General features: G+C 38.1%; 2 protein-coding genes across 10 annotated transcripts in view; one reads left to right on the top strand and one right to left on the bottom strand.

Annotated features, from left to right (window-relative positions):
- RPS6KB1 (ribosomal protein S6 kinase B1) overlaps nucleotides 1-4,689 on the bottom strand; it is a 115,367-nt gene extending 110,678 nt beyond the window's left edge. For 2 of the 6 annotated variants that reach the window (XM_077164977.1, XM_077164982.1), the window contains exon 1: nucleotides 4,454-4,689. In XM_077164977.1, coding sequence (XP_077021092.1) covers nucleotides 4,454-4,594 — 141 coding nt within the window. In that variant the 5' untranslated portion in view covers nucleotides 4,595-4,689. Of the gene's footprint in view, nucleotides 1-3,853; nucleotides 3,912-4,453 lie in introns of those variants that run through there. The other 4 variants (XM_077164981.1, XM_077164980.1, XM_077164978.1 and 1 more) reach the window with 3 other exon arrangements.
- The window catches only part of TUBD1 (tubulin delta 1), a 36,889-nt gene continuing 22,311 nt past the window's right edge, over nucleotides 4,426-19,003 (top strand). For 3 of the 4 annotated variants that reach the window (XR_013177669.1, XM_077164984.1, XM_077164983.1), the window contains exons 1-6: nucleotides 4,426-5,096; nucleotides 6,220-6,432; nucleotides 7,976-8,123; nucleotides 8,925-9,141; nucleotides 9,874-10,105; nucleotides 13,157-13,321. Coding sequence is in view for 3 of the 4 variants with exons in the window: in XM_077164984.1 (XP_077021099.1) it covers nucleotides 6,261-6,432; nucleotides 7,976-8,123; nucleotides 8,925-9,141; nucleotides 9,874-10,105; nucleotides 13,157-13,321 (934 nt within the window). In the remaining variant the exon portion in view is untranslated. The remainder of the gene's footprint in view (nucleotides 5,097-6,219; nucleotides 6,433-7,975; nucleotides 8,124-8,924; nucleotides 9,142-9,873; nucleotides 10,106-13,156; nucleotides 13,322-19,003) is intronic. The other variant, XM_077164985.1, reaches the window with a different exon arrangement.

Raw genomic sequence — 19,003 nt, 5'->3', positions numbered from 1 at the left:
ACATCTTAATGCTCTTCCATCAATTGTAACAAAGGTACCACACTGATGTTGTGTCAATAATATGGGGTATAAGGGACATGGGGTTTTTCTTCTGGGAGCTTTGAAAATGTTCCAAAATTGATTGTGGCAAAGGCACAGCTCTGTGATTATACTGAGAGCCCCTGATAGTACATTTCGGATGGACTGTATAGTGTGTGAATAAAACTGTTTCGAAAAAAAGGGAAGTTCCGATACATGCAACAATATGGATGAACTTTGAAGAAACCATGTTGAATGAAATAAGCCTGACACAAAAGGACAAATAGTGTATGACCTCAGTGATATAAATAATTAGAATAAGCAAACTCATAGAGTCAGAATCTAGAAAATAGGTTACTGAGGGTTGGAGTAGGGGTAGGAAACATGGAGTTAATGCTTAAATTGTACAGAGTTTCCATTTGGGTTGATCATAAAGTTTTGCTAATGGATAGTGCAGAGAAGTCTCATAGTTTCTACGTGATACAGTTTCTTTTGTTGTGTGTGGGAAAGGGGTTAAATGTATTTTTTGTCTGTTGCACCACATAATCACCTTGATGGCTTCGCTTTTAAGACAAAAGACTAACTTCTCTCAGTTGTGATAAAACTGGTAATACAAAATTGTTTTTTCTTAATGTTATTTTTACTTAATTCTAAATTAAAGGCCACAGAGCAGTTAAAACTGAACCATGGCTTTGAAGCCACCTCACAAGTTATGCCCTGTGGCTATGTTTCATTTCCGGAGCTGGCCAGGCCTATATTACCCACCTGCATCTGTACTTATGACTTCCTACCGTTATCTTCTGGAACAGAAGCATTTGAGGCACAATTCCTTTCTGCTATTCAGTGTCACCTTTAGAAAAGTCTCACACCAGAGAATAAAGCTAACATTATATTACACACTGACCAATCTCCTTCACATGAAATTCCTTATTCAAGATTTTTTGCCCTGCTTTAAGCTTCGTGACCCATCCAATGCTTTTTCGTGTAACACTGATTGACAAAGTAGCTCCTGCTTATCTAAGGTATTATACAAATACACTGCTTCAAACTAGCTTATCAAAATGACTACTTGTAAAGTTTTAAATTAAAAATGTATACAGGTATTATGGTATGACATTTATTATGACATTTAGTATGTCCTCAGTAAATAAATAAATTGTGCACTGTAACTGGATCTTAGGTTAACTAAATGTTTCACAATTTTCTTATTTGTAATAAAGGGCACATGTATTCTATTAGAAAAAAAAAAATGTATACAGGGCCACGGTGGCTCAGCAGGTAAGAGTGCTTGCCTGCCATGCCCAAGGACCCAGGTTCGATTCCCGGTGCCTGCCCATGTTAAAAAAAAATGTATACAAACTTAAAATGCCTAAAGTCCCAATGAACAAGAGCACATTTTATACAAATTTAAATAAACTGTTCCAAAATGAGTGAAATTTTCCTTAATCCAGATATTCATTATATCATTAATCCACTTGCTTGGCTGTCTGCAGAAGTTTCCTTATAAAATAAAATCCACTAATTCAGAAGAAGTGGGAGAAAGGGGTAAAACTTTACCAAAATCTTGGACTATTTAAAAATAGTTGTTGCTTTATGGTAAGTATATATTACAAAGCAAGATAAGCATCGATAATGAGATGTTTTTCTATAATTGTTCATAATCGTGAATACTGAATACATACTATATATACAGCTTTTGCAAAGCACTAAAAAATTTTGAACTTTTTGTTCACTAAAGATCTGATGTTGCCAATCTGAAATTGCACAGTAAACCTTTGTGACCATTCCAAATGTTGAATTAGTAAAGATAAAGATTTTTTTTATTGTATTACAGTTTTTTACTCTCTTAACTTTGTCTCAACAGAAAGCAGAGTCGTTTCTGACATTTTTAAAATCTAACGAAAAATTTAAAAAGACAATAAAAATCCTCTTACTCATTGGTTTTAATACATTCCCCTGAGGTATTTAATCAGTCCTTACTTTTTGTAAGTGGCAGACATTCAATTTTTCCCATAAAAAGCACCATTTGAGTGTCTACATCTTTTATTGTCTGAATAATTAACTATGCTATGTAAATGCATCATATTTACCAATAAGAATTCACATGATGCAACATACCTAGAAAGCAAACATCTCTAAAAAGAACTATAATGTTTTGTTTTGTTTTTTTCAAATATGATACTACATTTCTAAAAATGCAGTACCTCTGGTATTATGGCATTTATTATTAATTCTCTAAGGCACAGATGAGGGTAAACTCAAATGCTTGGTTTGTTAGCAATGAGTAAATCTGACAAGCCGTATTTCCATGAACTAGCTAACTGCTTAATATGCCAGGATATTTTGAAAGTACTTTATATATTTTATCTCTTGTAATCCTCATTTTATAGGGAGAAATAAGTTTGCGAGAGGTTAAGCAATTTACTACAGCTCACAAAGTCAGTGAACGTGGTAGGAGATATTTGAACTAGCTTTTGCCACACCACAAAGAGGTACATCATGAACAAGACTATACAGTGAAATGAAAAAGCTGTACAGTGAAGCTTCCTGAACTGAGTCAGAATAACTACCACTATGTGATCTCCTGCAATTATCTCTCTGCCCCTTGTCCATTTGAGGTACCTCTTAGAATAACACAGCCAAAAGAAACAATTTCAGCTCCAAAAGCATTGCCAAGTAAGATATATTTTAATGAAGGTTCTTCTTCAAAATTTTCTGCTTTCTCCATAGTTCCTCATCAGGACTAGGCCAAAACTGGACCACCTACTGAACTCCAAGGAGATCCCAGTTCAGAACAGAAATCTTAATACAGCTGTATGCTTTCAAAGGAAGAGAAAACTGTATTCTGGAAATTCCATCAATTCAACTGATGAAGATATAAAGCACCTTTCCTATTCAGTTTTCTATCCTGCCCTGCTCCAAAACTACAATCATATGGAGCTGCTATCACAGATACATATGGTTTATGTAATGAAAGCTGGGGAAGGAAAAGAAAAAGACGCAGAGTTACCAGTATTAAAAAAGCAATCTCATATTTGTTTCAAGTTGTATTTAGTGCATCACAGTGTTCCATTAAGATAACTGGAATTCCATATTAGTTTAAAAAGCACATACCATTAACCACAACTAACCTGTGTGATTTTTATTTAGACTCACTTGACTATGAAAAGAATAGCATTATTTTAGCTCACTTAATTAGCTTCTTAAAGTGTTCAAAGTTCTTTATATATAGCATCTGAATCTTCTGCCTATAAGCAGGTCACAATTTATTTGCCAAAGGAGGAAAATTGGAAGCATGGAAAAGAAGAGAAGCCTTTATGTAGTGAGAACAAACGTCTATCTTCAGCCATTAACCAATGTACTCATTTACAGTGAAGTTCAGAGCCTAAATTACCATGAGGTTATCAACGATGATCATTAGCCCAGAATCAATGATCATTTTTTAACTTCAAGTGCAACTTGTGACTTCTCAATAAATTCATCTTGAAAAGAGGATGATATTCCACAAAGAACAAAAGAATAAGATAGCAAAGGAAAAAATCAACCTATGCATTAAGGAAAACAATTCTAAATTTAGCACCTTATATTACTGTAAAACCCTCACACCGCCACTCACAAGTCGCAGTTCAAGCAATTTATTTTTGGCAAGCCAAATCACAGCTGTCAACACTGGGTTTTTCCACCCCAAAATTACACTAATTATTTAGGAAAAATATAGACATTGTCAACTAGGGCAAAAGTGAATTACATATGCCGTGTGTCGTTATAAATGCTTTTTAAAAAACAAATCACACGGAATGGGGTTAAAAAAAAAAAAAAAAGCAAACAAACAAACCCTGGAAGATGCAGCAGAGCCCCCTTGCTCCCGAAATAAAACTCCTGGTGGCTGTAACAGCAGCGGCAGCGCTACTCCCGACAGAAGTTTTCAGCTGTCACTTCTAACAGCTGAGCGCTTCCTAGGAGAGAAGCGACAGGCCGAGAAGAGAGGTGGTTGCGGGAGGTCTGAGGATTTAATATCTGAAACTTTACACTTGAAGGGAAACCCTTCGCGCTTCACCTGCACGGGACACCCAACAACCGCGGTTCCACTGCCCCCAACACACACTCACACCACCCACGCCCCGCCACAATCAAGTCCACCAGCTCAAGGAATCGATCACGCGCTCTTGCTCATTCCCTCCACACACAGATTGCTCCGGGCTGCGCTGATCTGGGGCTGGGCGCCCGACCTACACCTGCGCCTAGGAGTGGCCTCACACCTAGAGCCAGATCCGCCCCTCCCGGTTCCCCAGCCTCGGGCCGCCGCACACCTCAGCTCCTCCTACAGACTACACGCGCCCCTCTGGGTCTCCGCGCTCTCGGGCGAGCCGGCTTCCTAGGCCCGCGCCGCCGCCCCGGCCGTGTCACCTCGGGCCCCCCGGGACCCGGGCCTCACCCCCTCCTCCAGCTCATCCTCAGAGCCCGCGTCCTCTGGCTGGTCCAGATCTATGTCAAACACTCCTGCCATGTCCACAGCTTCCCTGTATCGGAAGTCCGGCGTTGGGTTAAAGCCGTCCCGCCTCCGTCTTCGCCTCATGGGCCCGGACCCGCCGCAGCCACTCCTGCCGCTGCCGCCATCACTGGCTGCTTAGGCTCAGTGCGTCTGCGCTGGGCCCTAGACTGGCTCCTCAAGTTCAGCGTTAGAGCATGCGTATAGGGTCCCGTGAAGTCGAACTGTGGGCAGTGGACATGCGTAGAACTAGCGCCTGGATCAAAGTACTGGCAGAAACATGCGCAGGATACTAGCCGAAGCCTCGCTCAGAAGCTAGATCATGCGCATTGTCAGCAAAAGCGCTTGGACAGTGAGCATGCGTACTATATCTGAAGTCGCTACCTTGAAATTGAACATGCGTAAATAACCTTTCTAAATAGGATTTAAAAAAAAAAAAAAAAAAACCACTTCGTTTGTGGAACATGCGCATTCGTTCTGGGTAGTTCTTTGGTTGAAAAAAAAAATTGTTGAAAGTGAGCATGCGCATAATGAGAGGCGGGCCCTCTGAAGTTTGAACCGGACAGAAACTACGATCCAGGGGCTATCAGTGAGTGGGGCTAAGGTGGGGTTCTTGGGCCGGTGGGATTAAGGAAGAGTCTAGGCTTTGCTGTTTACTAGTTGGATGGCTTTGGAAAAGTCATATAACATTTCAGAGCCTCAATTTCCTTATCTGTAAAATGAGAATAATAATAATACCTATTTTGCAGGGTTATAAAGCCTGGCTAATACTCGTTTCCAGTGCTGCATAGACGTGGGGCGAAGTCTCTATAACAAATTGTTTTCGTTGTTAAAATTTATGTTAATGGCCTGATATTTCAACTGGTCTTCTTTCTCCAAGCTCCATCTTTTCTGCTGTCCTACTGAGCTAAACACAAAATTTTACTTATAAGTATTGCTGTAGTTATTGGTCCAGAAAGAAGGTTGATGTATAGAGAGAAAATCATTATATAAAAGAGATAAAATTACCATTTATTAAATGTACGATTGCTGAACTAATTTCTGTGAAGTGAGCATTATTAATTCCTTCCTTCGAGCAGCGTTTTTTTTTTTTAGTTACAAAAACCTTTGGAATACTCCTAAATGTTTTCAGGTTAAAATTGCTTAATTCATGGTTTTTCTCTGTGTGCATTTACAAATTATTTTTTTAGCTTTTTATTGTAGTAACGTATATACAACTCAAAATTTTCCTTTTGATTAATTTCAGGTGTACAATTCAGTGGTGCTGCTATCACAATATTGGGCTACTATTACCAGTATCATCACCCAAACTTTTTCATCACCTTGAACAGAAACCCTGCGCCCATTAAGCAATAACTCCCTCTTCTCCTCGCCACCCCTGGCCCCTGTTTGTTTCTATGCATTTGCTTATTCTAAAAAGCATTCATTTTGTTTGTTTTAAATGCATGCTGAGGAAAATAGTGAGTATAAATCAGATTTTGGAAGCTATTGAGCTGTGTATCAGCATGTTTGGGTTCAGTAAAGCACAAATCCCAAAGCCATAAGAAGAAAAAGCACTTCCTTGAATGGCTGGCTCCTTAGACAACATGACTATTTCATCAACTACACTACATATATAGCATATTTTTTATTGAGGTATAAACGCATGTGGCATTTTATTTGTTCTTGTTAGTAATGTATTGGTTCTCAAAGCCTATATTTTTCTATTACAGCTTCACTGCTTTGTGGTAATAGTTCTACTTTGTGGCTCAGCATGTCAATAGTAACAGTGCAACTTGGTCAATGTGGCAATCAGATTGGATTTGAAGTGTTTGATACTCTATTTAGTGACTCACACTGTTCCCAGGGACTCTGCTCAAAGAGAGAGAATGAGATATACCAAGCTTCTTGCAAAGAAAGATTTTTCACTGAGGAAGAAAATGGAGGTATGTGTGGTTCACAGTCTTCTCCTTTACTCTGATCTAACCAAGCTCTTTAAGGCCAGACTCTCCACTTGTTGTTTGAAGCCCATCCCTTCCCATGTCACTAGGGACCTGACTTTGCTACCACCCCTCTGTTTCTGTATTAACAATCTTTGTCCTTTCCTGTGGCATCTTCCCCTCAGCACATGAACATGCTTAAATCTTGCCTAACACAAAACAAAGAAAATCTCTTGATTGCAGGTCTCTTCTTCCTTCTTACTTCTCTTTGCCTTCTCATCTAAAATCCTCAAAGGAGAACCTTTCTTAACCCTCTATATTCCTGCTTCTGCTCTCCACCACAACTGAAGTTGCTCTAAGAAAAAGTTACCTGCTTTTCTTTTCTTAATTCATTTAACTTCTATGCTGCAGTTGATGATTCTCACTGTAAAACTCCCTTCTTGAAACTGCCTTAGTCTCTGAATGTCCCATCTCCAGTGGTTCCATCCCAGGCTCTCCTCTTTCTTCACTTGTATAGTTCTCTCTTGGAAGCTTCACTCACTTTCATAATTTATTACATCTTCTACACAAATGACTCAAATCTCTGGTCACAACCTCTCTTCCAAACTGCAGGCTAATTGGTGGATATTTCTACCTGCCTCTCCCACGTGTACTTCAAACTCAGCATTTCCACATTCATTCATTATCTTTCCTTCAAAACTGCACTCCTGCTACTCATATACCATCAAACATCAAGATCTGCTTATTTTACCTCTGATGTATCTTTTGAAACTGTTCTCTCCTTTCTGTTTTCACTGATGTCGCTTTAGTTCAGTCCCCTATCCTTTCTCACCTGAACTGTTTCAAATTTCTAAGTTTCCCTGCCCTGGGGTCTTCTGACATCACATCTTCCAGACTGCCGAAGTTAAAAACATAGACCGTCTTAAAAATTTTCAGTGGTTTGTCATTGCCAAAAAGATAAAAGTTCAAGCTTTTTAGCATTGCGTACAGGAACTTCCAACACCTGAGTCCTGCCTCCTTTCCAGCCTCATCTGTCACTTCTTCTATCCCCTCTTTCTTTACTTTATGCTCCAGAGATCTAGAGCTGGTTGTTGTGCCAATGGTATTTTATTCCACTAAATATGTTGTTCCTTTAGTATGTGTTCACTGGGGAATACTGTGTCACATGGTAATCACATGTGATTAAGTGTTGATGTCTTTTATCTCTCCTTTAACCATAAGTTCTTCTAGGGCTAGTTGGATGTTGTCTTTATCTTTGCATTCCACCACTATGCATAGCACATTGTAAGCACTCAGGAGATGTTTGTAGACCTGACACAAGTGATCGTTTTAGCCAACACTGAGTCATCCTGTTGAGCAAAATGCCGGGTGTTAGGAGGCATCTGCAAATACCTGTGGCTACCCACCTGGATTTCATAGCAGGTTGACAGATCTTCCCATCCCCATCTTCTGGATCTTTTTTTTCTGGACTTAGAAGTTAATGTTCTGAGTTAACTCAAATAAAACGCATGAAATAGTTTTTCTTTTGATTTTTTTTCCCCTCTTCCAGTTCTAGTTGCCCGGGCTGTACTTGTTGATATGGAACCTAAAGTTATCAATCAAACACTGTCAAAAGCTGCCCAGTCTGGTCTATGGAAATATGGTCAGCATTCATGCTTCTGTCAAAAGCAAGGTTCGGGAAATAACTGGGCATATGGGTAAGAGTAATTCCTCATAATTTTTAGTTTAGTTACAGCTATAGAGCTGATTAATGAACAATCTGGTCATAGCTGCACAGTTGATATGCCGGGCTCATAACCTTGAAATTGCTGCCTTACAATTTCAAGTTTTACTTTACCCAGAAAAAAGTTTTCTCTGTATGTCTATGCTTCAGGTGCAGGTAATGATGGAACCACAGATCCCTTGCAGCAAAGTTTTCCACCTTTTTCAGTGTCATACTGCCAGCTAACTTATTGTCAATACAATATCTTTATCTGGCAGATATTCCAGTTAATAAGGGAATAGTTCCCAAACTTTGCTGCATGTTAGAATTTCCTAAGATTCTTTAGAAAATCCTTATGCCTAGGGCTCACTTCCAAAGATTCTGATTTAATTGGTCTGGAGTAAAGCATGGAGGGTGGGATTTTTCCAAAGCTCCCTAGGTGATTCTAATGTGTCACAAAATTTGAGAACCACTGCATTGTGAATATTGAATATTATGTTGTACTGTAAACATACAGAACTACCTGATAATTTTAGACTCCAGCTAAAGGAATGCCCTACAAAAGACAACTTTCTATACCCAATAAATCCATTCTTCTAGCAGTCCTAGTCATCTGTTAATTATATTTAACTTTTGTATTTTAAATGTTGCCAGTCAGGTATCTATACCTTTCATGAGAATTAGTTCACTTCCATAGCTTTGAAAAGGTCCCTCTGTCCTATGTCTTTTTCCCTGCATTGCATCTCTTTTGTTAAATTTAATGGTATTTTATATTTGTTTCCTTTGCATTGCATAGTTACTCTGTTCATGGACCCAAGCATGAAGAATCTATAATGAATCTAATTCAGAAGGAAGTGGAGAAATGTGACTCTCTGAGTGGTTTTTTCATCATAATGAGTATGGCTGGGGGTACTGGATCAGGGCTAGGAGCCTTTGTTACCCAGAATTTACAAGACCAGTACTCAAACTCTTTGAGAATGAATCAGATTATATGGCCTTATGGAACTGGAGAGGTATGAAATATTAATTGAAAAATGTATATTTTGTTTTTTTGCCAATTGAAATAAATGTGTGTAAAAGATTGCCCCCACTCTTTCTTTGGAAATATTAAGTTACAGCTTCAGGTGTGATTTTCAATCTCTTATTTTTACGAGCACTTCACTTATCTGTGCTTAAACTCTTCCAAACAAATGAGGTATCCTTGTTTTTAAAAACTCCAAAGAAGATGATTTTGCGTCTTTTTTCATGTACCTATTCCTGGATTAGTTCTTCTGGCTACAGTATGTACAGGGACCTTGACCTCATGTTGAGGTTCATAAGGCCATTGCCAACAATTAAATAATTTTTATTTCTTTCCTTTGGGAAGACATTTATATCCAGGCCAATTTCCTCTTGATCAGCCTAGTAGGAGAAACAATAAAATGGAGGTCAAATAAGTTACTATACGAAATGATGGAGCAAGAAAGTGTGCTAATAGGTAATGTTTATTGAATTCTTATTATGTTACAGGCACTGTTTAAGTGCTTTACTTGCATTATATTATTAATCCTCACAACTCTAGAAGGCCAGTATAATTATTATCCCCATTTTACAGAAGACAATACTGAGGCATAGAGAGATTCATTAAAGTCATACAACTAGAAAGTATTAAGGCCAGGATTTGAAGCCAGACAGGGTGTCTTTACAGACTAGCTTTTAACCACTAATTTATCCTGCCTTTTTATGACTGAACTTTTTCCCTCTAGGTTATTGTTCAGAACTACAACTCCATTTTGACTCTTTCTCACTTGTACCGATCTTCGGATGCCCTACTTGTTCATGAGAATGATGCTGTTCATAAGATCTGTGCAAAACTGATGAATATCAGACAGATTTCCTTTGATGATATGAATCAAGTCCTTGCACATCAACTGGGAAGTGTGTTCCAGCCTACTTACTCTGCAGAAGGCTCATTTCACTACAGAAGAAATCCATTAGGTATTTGAACTCCTGCGTGTTATTTGTGGGAAAGTCTTACATTCTGAAAATCTCAAAGTTTATTCTTCACTGGTTCCTTTCCTTACCTACAGATATACTCATGTCTCCCTCATCTCAAAAACCTTCTTTCAGATCTGCTTGAATTTCTGAACTGTCTAATTGAAACGTTTTGAGAAGTTGCTAAATTTCTCAAAAGTGGTGGATTCCCACTGACTTTTTCTTCAGGATTCTTTCTCATCTTCCTTTTTTTAAAAAAATTACTTTATTGATATGTAATGCACATACCACACAATTTATCCATTTAAAGTGTACAATCCATTGGTTTTTAGTATATTCACAGAATTGTGCAACCATCACCACAGTTAATTTTAGAATATTTTCATCACCCCATCTATTAGTTTGCTAATGCTGCTGGAAAGCAATATGCCAGAAATGGAATGGCTTTTAAAAAGGGAATTTAATAAGTTGCAAGTTTATAGTTCTAAGGTCATAAATAGATCCTACCTAAGGCATCCAGAGAAAGATACCTTAACTCAAGGAAGGGTGGTCTGGGAAGGCATGTGGCTGGCATATGCTGGTCCTTGTTCCCAGTTCTGTTGCTGCCAGCCTCCGATGCCAGTGGTTTCCTTTCTAAGCATCTGTAATATTCACTTAACTGCTCCAGGACAAAACTCTGGATTTCATCTCTTAGCTTAGCATCTGCCGGGGCCAAAGACTTCTTCTCATCAGGTTCTGGCTATTTCCGTGAGTCCTTGCTTAGCATCCGGGCTATTTCTGTCTCAATCTCCAAATGTCTACATCAGCTCTGCCTGTCAGCTATGCTCTCTCTTCAAAATGTTTCCTCTTTTAAAGGATTCCAGTAATCTAATCCTTGACCCTCCTTGAATGGATAGAGTCACATTTCATCTAATTAAAAGATCACACCCACAATTGGGCATGTCACATCTCTGTGGAAATAATTTAATCACAAGTTTCTGCCCTACAATATAGAATCAGGATTAAATGAAACAGCTACCCCCACGAGATTAAATCAGGATTAAAACATGGCTCTTCTAGGGGTACATAATACTTTCAAACCGGCACACCCCATAAAGAAACCACATACCATTAGCAGTCAGTCCCCATTTCCCCAAACTTCCCAGCCTTAGGCAACCACTAATCCATCTTCTGTCTCATAGATTGCCTATTCCAGACATTGCATATAAATGGAATATACAATATGTGACCTTTTGTGATTGGCTCCTTTCACTTAGCATAATATTTTTGAGGATCATCCATGTTGTAGCCCATGCCAGTCTTTCACTCCTTTTTATGGTTAAATAATATTTCATTGGTATTTTCCATGAGGTAACATTTCATTATCTATTCATCATTTGATAGACATATTTGAAACTCAAAGTTTTGTTCTATCATATACCCCTCTTCCCCCATTACTTTCCTGATCTTATATTCCATTGCTCTCCCCCTGATACTCCTCCAGCCGCATTGGTCTCCATGCTGTTCCTCACATATCTGGCGGACCACCATCCCAGGGGATCTGCACTTAATGTTCGCTCTCAGCTATCTGTACGATTCATTTCCCCCCTCAAGTCTTTGAGGTGACATCACCTTCTTGGAGAAGCCTTCCGGAATCATCATATTTAAAATTTGCACTCCCCCCAAATTGTGGATCTCTTAAACCCCTTGCATACCCTGTTTTTCTCCTCTAGTACTCATCTCTGACAAACTAAACGTTTTATTTGTTTATTATTATTTGTCTTTCTCCACTAGAATGTATGCTCCATAAGGACAGAGATTTGTGTGTGTTTTATTTACTGTTATCTCCCCACTGCCTAGAATAGATCATGGCTAACAGTAGAGCACACAATAAAATATTTGTTGAATGAGGGTATAAGGGTCTGGAGTTCAGAGAATAGGTGTGGGCCAAAGGTGTCCAGGTGAGCATCAGCGTTGTGTTTGGGAATTGTGGATTCAGAGGGATCCCGGGCTGCAATGATGTGACTTTGCGCTAACAGGCATAGAGAATGTGAGGAATGGGGCTGATCTAGGGTTGGGATTTCACCAGAAAGATCTAATGAAGAGTCAGAGGGCAAAGAGCTAGATAAGAAAGGAAGTGAAGGGGTAGACTGATGGATTGAGAAGCAGGAGGTCGGTGGATTAGGGTCTCAAAAGAATGGTTATGGTGGGAGTAATTGAACAAGAAAGCTGGAAGGGAGAGCAGGATGAGAATAATTCTTGCAATAGTTCTCAGGTATTATTTGCTGAGTGCTCTGTTTACTCATGCTATGCAATTGAATTCAGCTCGAGATAGTTTATAGAAGAGGATTATTACATTTAGAGGAAACTCCACTAGCATGAGATCATTTATGTAACATTTTATATGTTTGTGTCAAAATATTATTTTCAATAGGACATATGATACGGGCTTGTATTCAATGTTATATATTTCAAATTGTGGTAATATGCTTTTCTTTCTCCCTTAGGTATTTTTATAAATAAGACAGCTTTGAGTACAAAGCAAATTAGCCTTTCTCCTTAAGTCTAAATTTTTTTTACAAATACAAGTTTCTAAAGACAGGCACATTCCTGTCTTAAGAAATTACTCATCCTGTCTTCTTTTCTAGTAGGATTTCATGTTAACAGGTTTTGATTATCATTTTAACCAGCTAAAATAAATAAAAGATCTAGGAAAATTCCTAAAGGAATATTTATTGAACACATGATGCTATGAAAATCATATTAGCCTTCATATTTAATTTGTTTTCCTGGGGTTTAACTAAATATTTCATTCACATTTCCAATTAGTTTCTAAACTCCTTTCGTTTTTGGCAAATGTGTACTTTATCCATACTCAGGTGCTAAAATGGAGTAACTATTTAGTCTTTAATAGACATTGTCACTGAAATTTTATTTATATTTTAAAGTTAAACAATTTTAGCCTTAAAGGAGAAAGCACATTTGGCCTGGAAAACCATCAAATCATGTGGATAGGCCAGTAGCAACAGTGTGAGATTAAAAAAAAATTTAGTGCGGATCGTTTTTTCTTTACAGGAGACTTAATGGAGAATTTAGTGCCCCATCCTGAATTCAAGATGCTGGGTATTCGTAACATTCCTCAAATGTCTGAGAACTCACTGGCATACAGCACGTTTACTTGGGCTGGCCTCCTCAAGCATTTGAGACAGATACTCATTTCTAATGCGAAAATGGAAGAAGGTAAAGGGTATTTTAAAAATATGCAGCCCACAAGCTGGGAAAAATGCCTGTCCTGGAACTCTTAATATAAACTGGCCCTGGTGGGTTGAAATAGTAGTCCCTTCTTCTGGCCAAGAAGGCTCCTGGTAGAAACTTACCAGGGTATTCAAGGAGGGCTTCTTAATCACTTCTCAGTTTCATTTCCAAAAACAAAATATTTCTGAAGAGTGCCACAAGTTTTGTTTTTTTTAATTTTAATTTTATTTTCATCAAATGAACATATGAACATGGTTTAAAAAGACAAAATATTCAAAATTCATCCAAGTGTATACTTAAATCTGTACATTGTACTGTGTGCAAATCATATCTCAGTTTTTTTAAAAAAAGAAAAGTCAGAAAATTGTACAGCATGAACTTACAAGGAAAACAGCAATTTCTTGTCGTACACTTACCTACTTTTTAGTTGGAATTACTTTCAACATTTTTAGCTGGAATTTGTCTCCGTATTTCTAAATATCTTGAATATATTGTTATTTATTTTATTTTTCAGTTTTAGGTATTATCCATTGCCTTCCTAATGTGAAAAATGAGAATTGAATCTTTTTGCACCCCTGTACATATGCACACCACACACTCACACGTGCACACACACTCACATTTGTCTTTCTCCTTTCTCCCAATGTAGATATAAAAATATACCTTGGGGTTAGATCAATTTTCAGAGTTTTTATCAGTTTTGCTATGTAAATATTCACAGCTCAACCATGTGCTGGGTGTGCTGATTACATTTTATTTCACTTAAATTTCTTTTTCCCAGCTATAGTTATACTCTATGTACTTAACCACTAACCTTTCCCTAAACTGTGCTGTAAAAATGAATCCCTTCTCAACAAATTCAAACCCATTAGGTCATCTATTACTTTAATCATTCACTTGGAGACATTCCTCTAGGATACCTTGATCCTGTCGTTCCAGTCTGTGTTGGTTGCTCTCCAGGTCTGATAAACACTCAGCCCTGGCATCTCACTTTTCCTCATCTGTATTATGTCCTCTGTTTCCTGGATTTCAGATCTTCCTGTTTCATGGTTTGTTCCTTCATTTTAATGAAATATAAGCCTCTGGTAGGCTTCTAAGGAAGAATACATGGGAGGTAAAATTTCTGAGGCTGCTAATGTCATGACTCTGCCCTCACATTTGATTGACAGTTTGGCCAGGTATGAGATTCTTGGTTCGGAATCATTTTCACTTAGTATTTTGAAAGCATTGCTTCCAGCTCCCATTGTTGTTGAGAAGTCCCATGTCATTCTGGTTCCTAATTGTTTGTGTTTTTGTACTCTCTTGAAGCTTTTAGAATTTTTTCTTTGTCCTATCATACTGAAACTTCTTGGTGTGGGTCTTTTGTTTATCTCAGTAGAATGTAAGCTTTATGAGGACAGGGACTTTTTTCTGTTTTGTACATTGCTATATCTTTGGAGCCTGGAACATGGCCCAGCACATAGTAAACACTCAATAATTAATCGCTAAATGAATAAATAAATCCATTTTCTGGCTCTGAATGGACTCATGGGCATTGCAGACTTGTATGGGTTTCTCAGGCAGGGGATCTGCCTGGCCATTTTCTTGGTGTGCCCCCATGTGTCCTTCCTTGTGGCTCTTATCTCTTGATGTAGTCACCTTCCTTCCTCCAGTCTTTTTCCTGAAGGCATGATAAGCTTGCCTCCCAGCCTTCTCACAGCTGAACCGGGAAGAGCATGGCCTGTTACCTTTCCTTGTAAATGCTTCCGTTTTTCAGTAAGGTTGTCTGTGCGATGTCATGGGGTGTCCTAGAATCGGTGTCACTGAGGCAAGAGGCCCACTGGTTTAGCATTTCCAGAGCATAAACTTCCTTTTAGGATTGATAAAGGACAGTCCCTCTGCTGCAGAGAGTAAGGAAAGGGGCCTGGGCTCTCACTGCTTCTCATTTAGATTTTTAACCAAACCCCCTGTTTCCGTCTCTTATAGAAGTGCCTGGCCTTCCTCCAGGGCCTCCACAGTGGGCAGAAATTTCAGCTTTCCCTGGTCTTCTAAGTCAGTAACCACTGTTTAATTTGCTTTCCTAGTTCTAAAATTTTCTTCTCTCCTATTCTTTTTTTCTGTGTATGTCTTTTAAAAATCCCTGTATTGTCTTCTAAGTGGGATAAAATGGTAAAGAATGCAATAAACTGACACGTTCAGTCTGCCCTATTTAACTGAAACTCACCACTGTCTATTATCTGAGTAGCATTTATTTTAACCCCAATTAAAATAATGTAGGTTTCAGTACTATGAAAGCATATTTCTTCTTTATTTACTTGTAATATCATATGGGTTTTAAATTATAGTGCTGGAGACTTGGAAATAAGTAGAAAGTTCACATCTTAAAGTACTGCTTCCTTAATTTTTTTGGCCATAGTACCTGTTTTTCTAGCAATACCTGTTAACATCTCAGGGAACACAATGTTCCTCAGGGTAGTGTGAGACATGCTGCTTCTAGCTCTCTTGGGTTAATAAACTGCAGTTTACTTAGTCATTTCCACATGCTGGACTTCCAGAATAATGCTTTTTCACAGTTAGAGACAGAGGTTCGACCATGTAAATGTATAATACATGTCTGTATATATACATATATATATATATATATATGATTACATATAATTTATATAAAATATAAGTGTATATTTATGGTACTAACCAGATCGAAGGTTATAAATAGTTTTATAACTCTTTCTGTGCTGTCAGCCTGTTCTCTATAAATATTGAACCCATTTATTTCACCATCAGCCATTTATCTGCTTCCACATGTTCTAGTGACAGGGGAACAGAATGATCCAAGAGGAAGCAAGGCAGAAATTTCAGTGTCTTATGAAACAGCTTGGAAATCATATGCTGCCATTTCTGTAACATCCTTTTGGTTACTGAGGTCTGTCCTATAGGTGTGGAATGGGACTGCACAAGGACGAGGACACCAAGGAGTGAAGATCTCTAGTAGTGTAGATAGTGGGAAGTTACCACCATCTGTCTTCTGCCCTCTAGTTATTCATGTCCTTCCCACGTGCAGAATATATTCACCCCCTCCGAAGGCCGCCAAAAGTTATATCCCATTATCACGTCAGGTGGAAGTCCAGAATCTTGTTATCTAAAATCAGGTCTCAGGTGAGAGTCCTTGAGTGCAGTTCTTCCCTGCTACCCCCCAACATACAGGTAGAACAGATATATGACAGCTCCTTCAAAAAGGGGGAAATGGAAGGCATACAGGAGATACTGGTCCACAACAGTTGTGAAATTCAGCAAGACACATGCTGCGAGTTTCTCAATTAACACAGAATACCTGGGAATAATTTTCCATTTCTTTTATCTTAGCCCTCTGGACCAAGCCAAATAATTTTATTTATTTAAATTACTTTTTTATTAATTGATTTTTTTTTTTTTGCTCGTTTAGAAAAATGTGTGCATGTGATAATTAGAGACAGAACTTTTAAACAAACCTGGGATCACATTTATTGGTCTCCAACTATTTTTCAACATAATATTTTGTGGCTCTCTTTCCAATTTAGTACATTTAGATGCCTCATTTTTCAAAGTACTTATTTTTTATTGATATGTATTATATATTCCCATACCATGTAATCATCCAAAGTATGCAATCAATGGTTCACAACCTCATCATATAGCTGTGCATTTATCATCACAATCAACTTTTTTTTTTCTTTTTTGTGAAAAATAACATATATGCAAAAAAGCAATAAATTTCAAAGTATAGCACAACAAATAGTTGTAGAACAGATTTCACAGTTTGGTACAAGTTACAATTCTACAATTTTAGGTTTTTATTTCTAGCTGCTCTAAGATACTGGAGACTAAAAGAAATATCAATATAATGATTCAGCAATCATACTCATTTGTTAAAACCTACTTTCTCTGTATAACTCCACCATCACCTTTGATCTTTATCCCACTTTTTAGGGGTAGTTGACCTATGCCCATTCTAACTTTTTCATGTTGGAAGGTGCTGTTGATAATATGGGGTAGAGGAACAAAACTAGTTGATATTCTGGAAAGGCTGGCCCCTCAGCGTTTCCGGACTTATCTGGTCCAGTGACCCCGTCTGCAGGTTGTAGGTTTCTGAAAAGTTATCCTAGTGCATGGAACCTTTGTAGAACCTTATATAATGCCCTAGGTATTCTTTAGGGTTGACAGGAATGGTTTTGTTTGGGGTTTCACAAGTTATGATAGTAGCAATGTCTAACTGAAGCTTGTGTAAGAGATCTCCAGGGTAGCCTATAGACTCTATTTGAACTCTCTCAGCCATTGGTACCGTATTTGTTACACTTCTTTACCCCCTTTTGAGCAGGATGGCAATGTTGATCCCACAGTGCCAGGGCCAGACTCATCTCCCACACCGCCAGGGAGACTTTCACCCCTGGGATGTCATATCCCATGTAGGGGGGAAGGCAATAATTTTACTTGCAGAGTTGGACTTAGAGAGAGGGAGGTCACATCTGAGCAACTGAAGAGGTCCTCTGGAAGTAACTCTAAGGTGTGCTTAGAGGTAGGCTGAGCTTCTCCACTACATACATAAGCTTCACAGGAGCAAGTCTCAAGATTAAGGGCTTGGCCTATTGGTTTGGGTGTCCCTAATGTTTGACACAATATCAGGGGTTTCCCCGGTGGTATAGTTTAATAGTTCCATAATTTTCTCCTGTATCTCAAGGGTCTTTGCCAATACTTTTTGATTATCTGCTTAATATACTCTGGATGTACCCAGGAGATGCCTCATTTTTAAAAATAGCTATGTAGTTTTCTACTATATATATGTACTATAATTTATTATATACATCTATGTAGGATTCAAGAGCAAGTAATTCTGTAAGACTGGTTGTAGAAAAATATCAGCTCCTCGCTTTCTCCTATTTTCTCCTTCCCAGTGGCAACCTTTTTTTTTTTTTAACTCTTGCTCTTTTTCTACTATTTTCATTCATTTATTTCCTCTTGGTTTTTCTTTTTCTTTTTTTTTTAAGGTAATTTCTATACTATGGAAGGTTAGAATTTAGCCTTTTTTCATACTGGCCTCAAAAACCTGCTATATACACACACACTCTTCTGTCCTATCCTTCCAATATAATATAATAATTTTGTTAAAGCAATTTTCAACTTTACATTATCATGACCATTTAAATTCTTTTCACAGCTGATCCATGTAGTTTACTGTAATTACTTTTCCTGTCCTGCACAATTTTTTGTTTTCTTTAGAGTTAACAATTGCCTTGTTTTGTTGTTCGCTTAGTTTTCCTATGTACCAATCACTTATTCAACCCCAAATGTTTCTCTAGTTGTCTAAATTTTCTCTTTTCGTATGGCTAGGTATTCTATCAGTTTCATCTTAAGGAAGTCTGTGCTAGAGCCTTGTGACCTGCTCCATTCAAGATTTTTTTTTCCCCTCCACAGTCAGGACACATTTGTCATACTAAAGATTTTCTTTGTCAGTCTCCTGTGCTGGATATTCAACTGAGAAGGTTTAGACATTGCCCCGTCCGTAATCTGGAGGAATAGGACTAATGTAGCATAGTTTCCAGTTCTTATCTCTAGTTTCAGTACCATACCTTAACTCTGCCTGACATTCCAGATTTCCTCTATCATAGCATCTCTAGAGAAAATACACCTTTTCTCTTCTGCTAAGGTAGGGAA

Source organism: Tamandua tetradactyla, chromosome 6 (assembly GCF_023851605.1).
Source record: "Tamandua tetradactyla isolate mTamTet1 chromosome 6, mTamTet1.pri, whole genome shotgun sequence".
NCBI classification, from domain to species: domain Eukaryota; kingdom Metazoa; phylum Chordata; class Mammalia; order Pilosa; family Myrmecophagidae; genus Tamandua; species Tamandua tetradactyla.
Note: the sequence above shows the minus strand (reverse complement) of the source record. Positions and strands in the feature narration are given on the sequence as shown.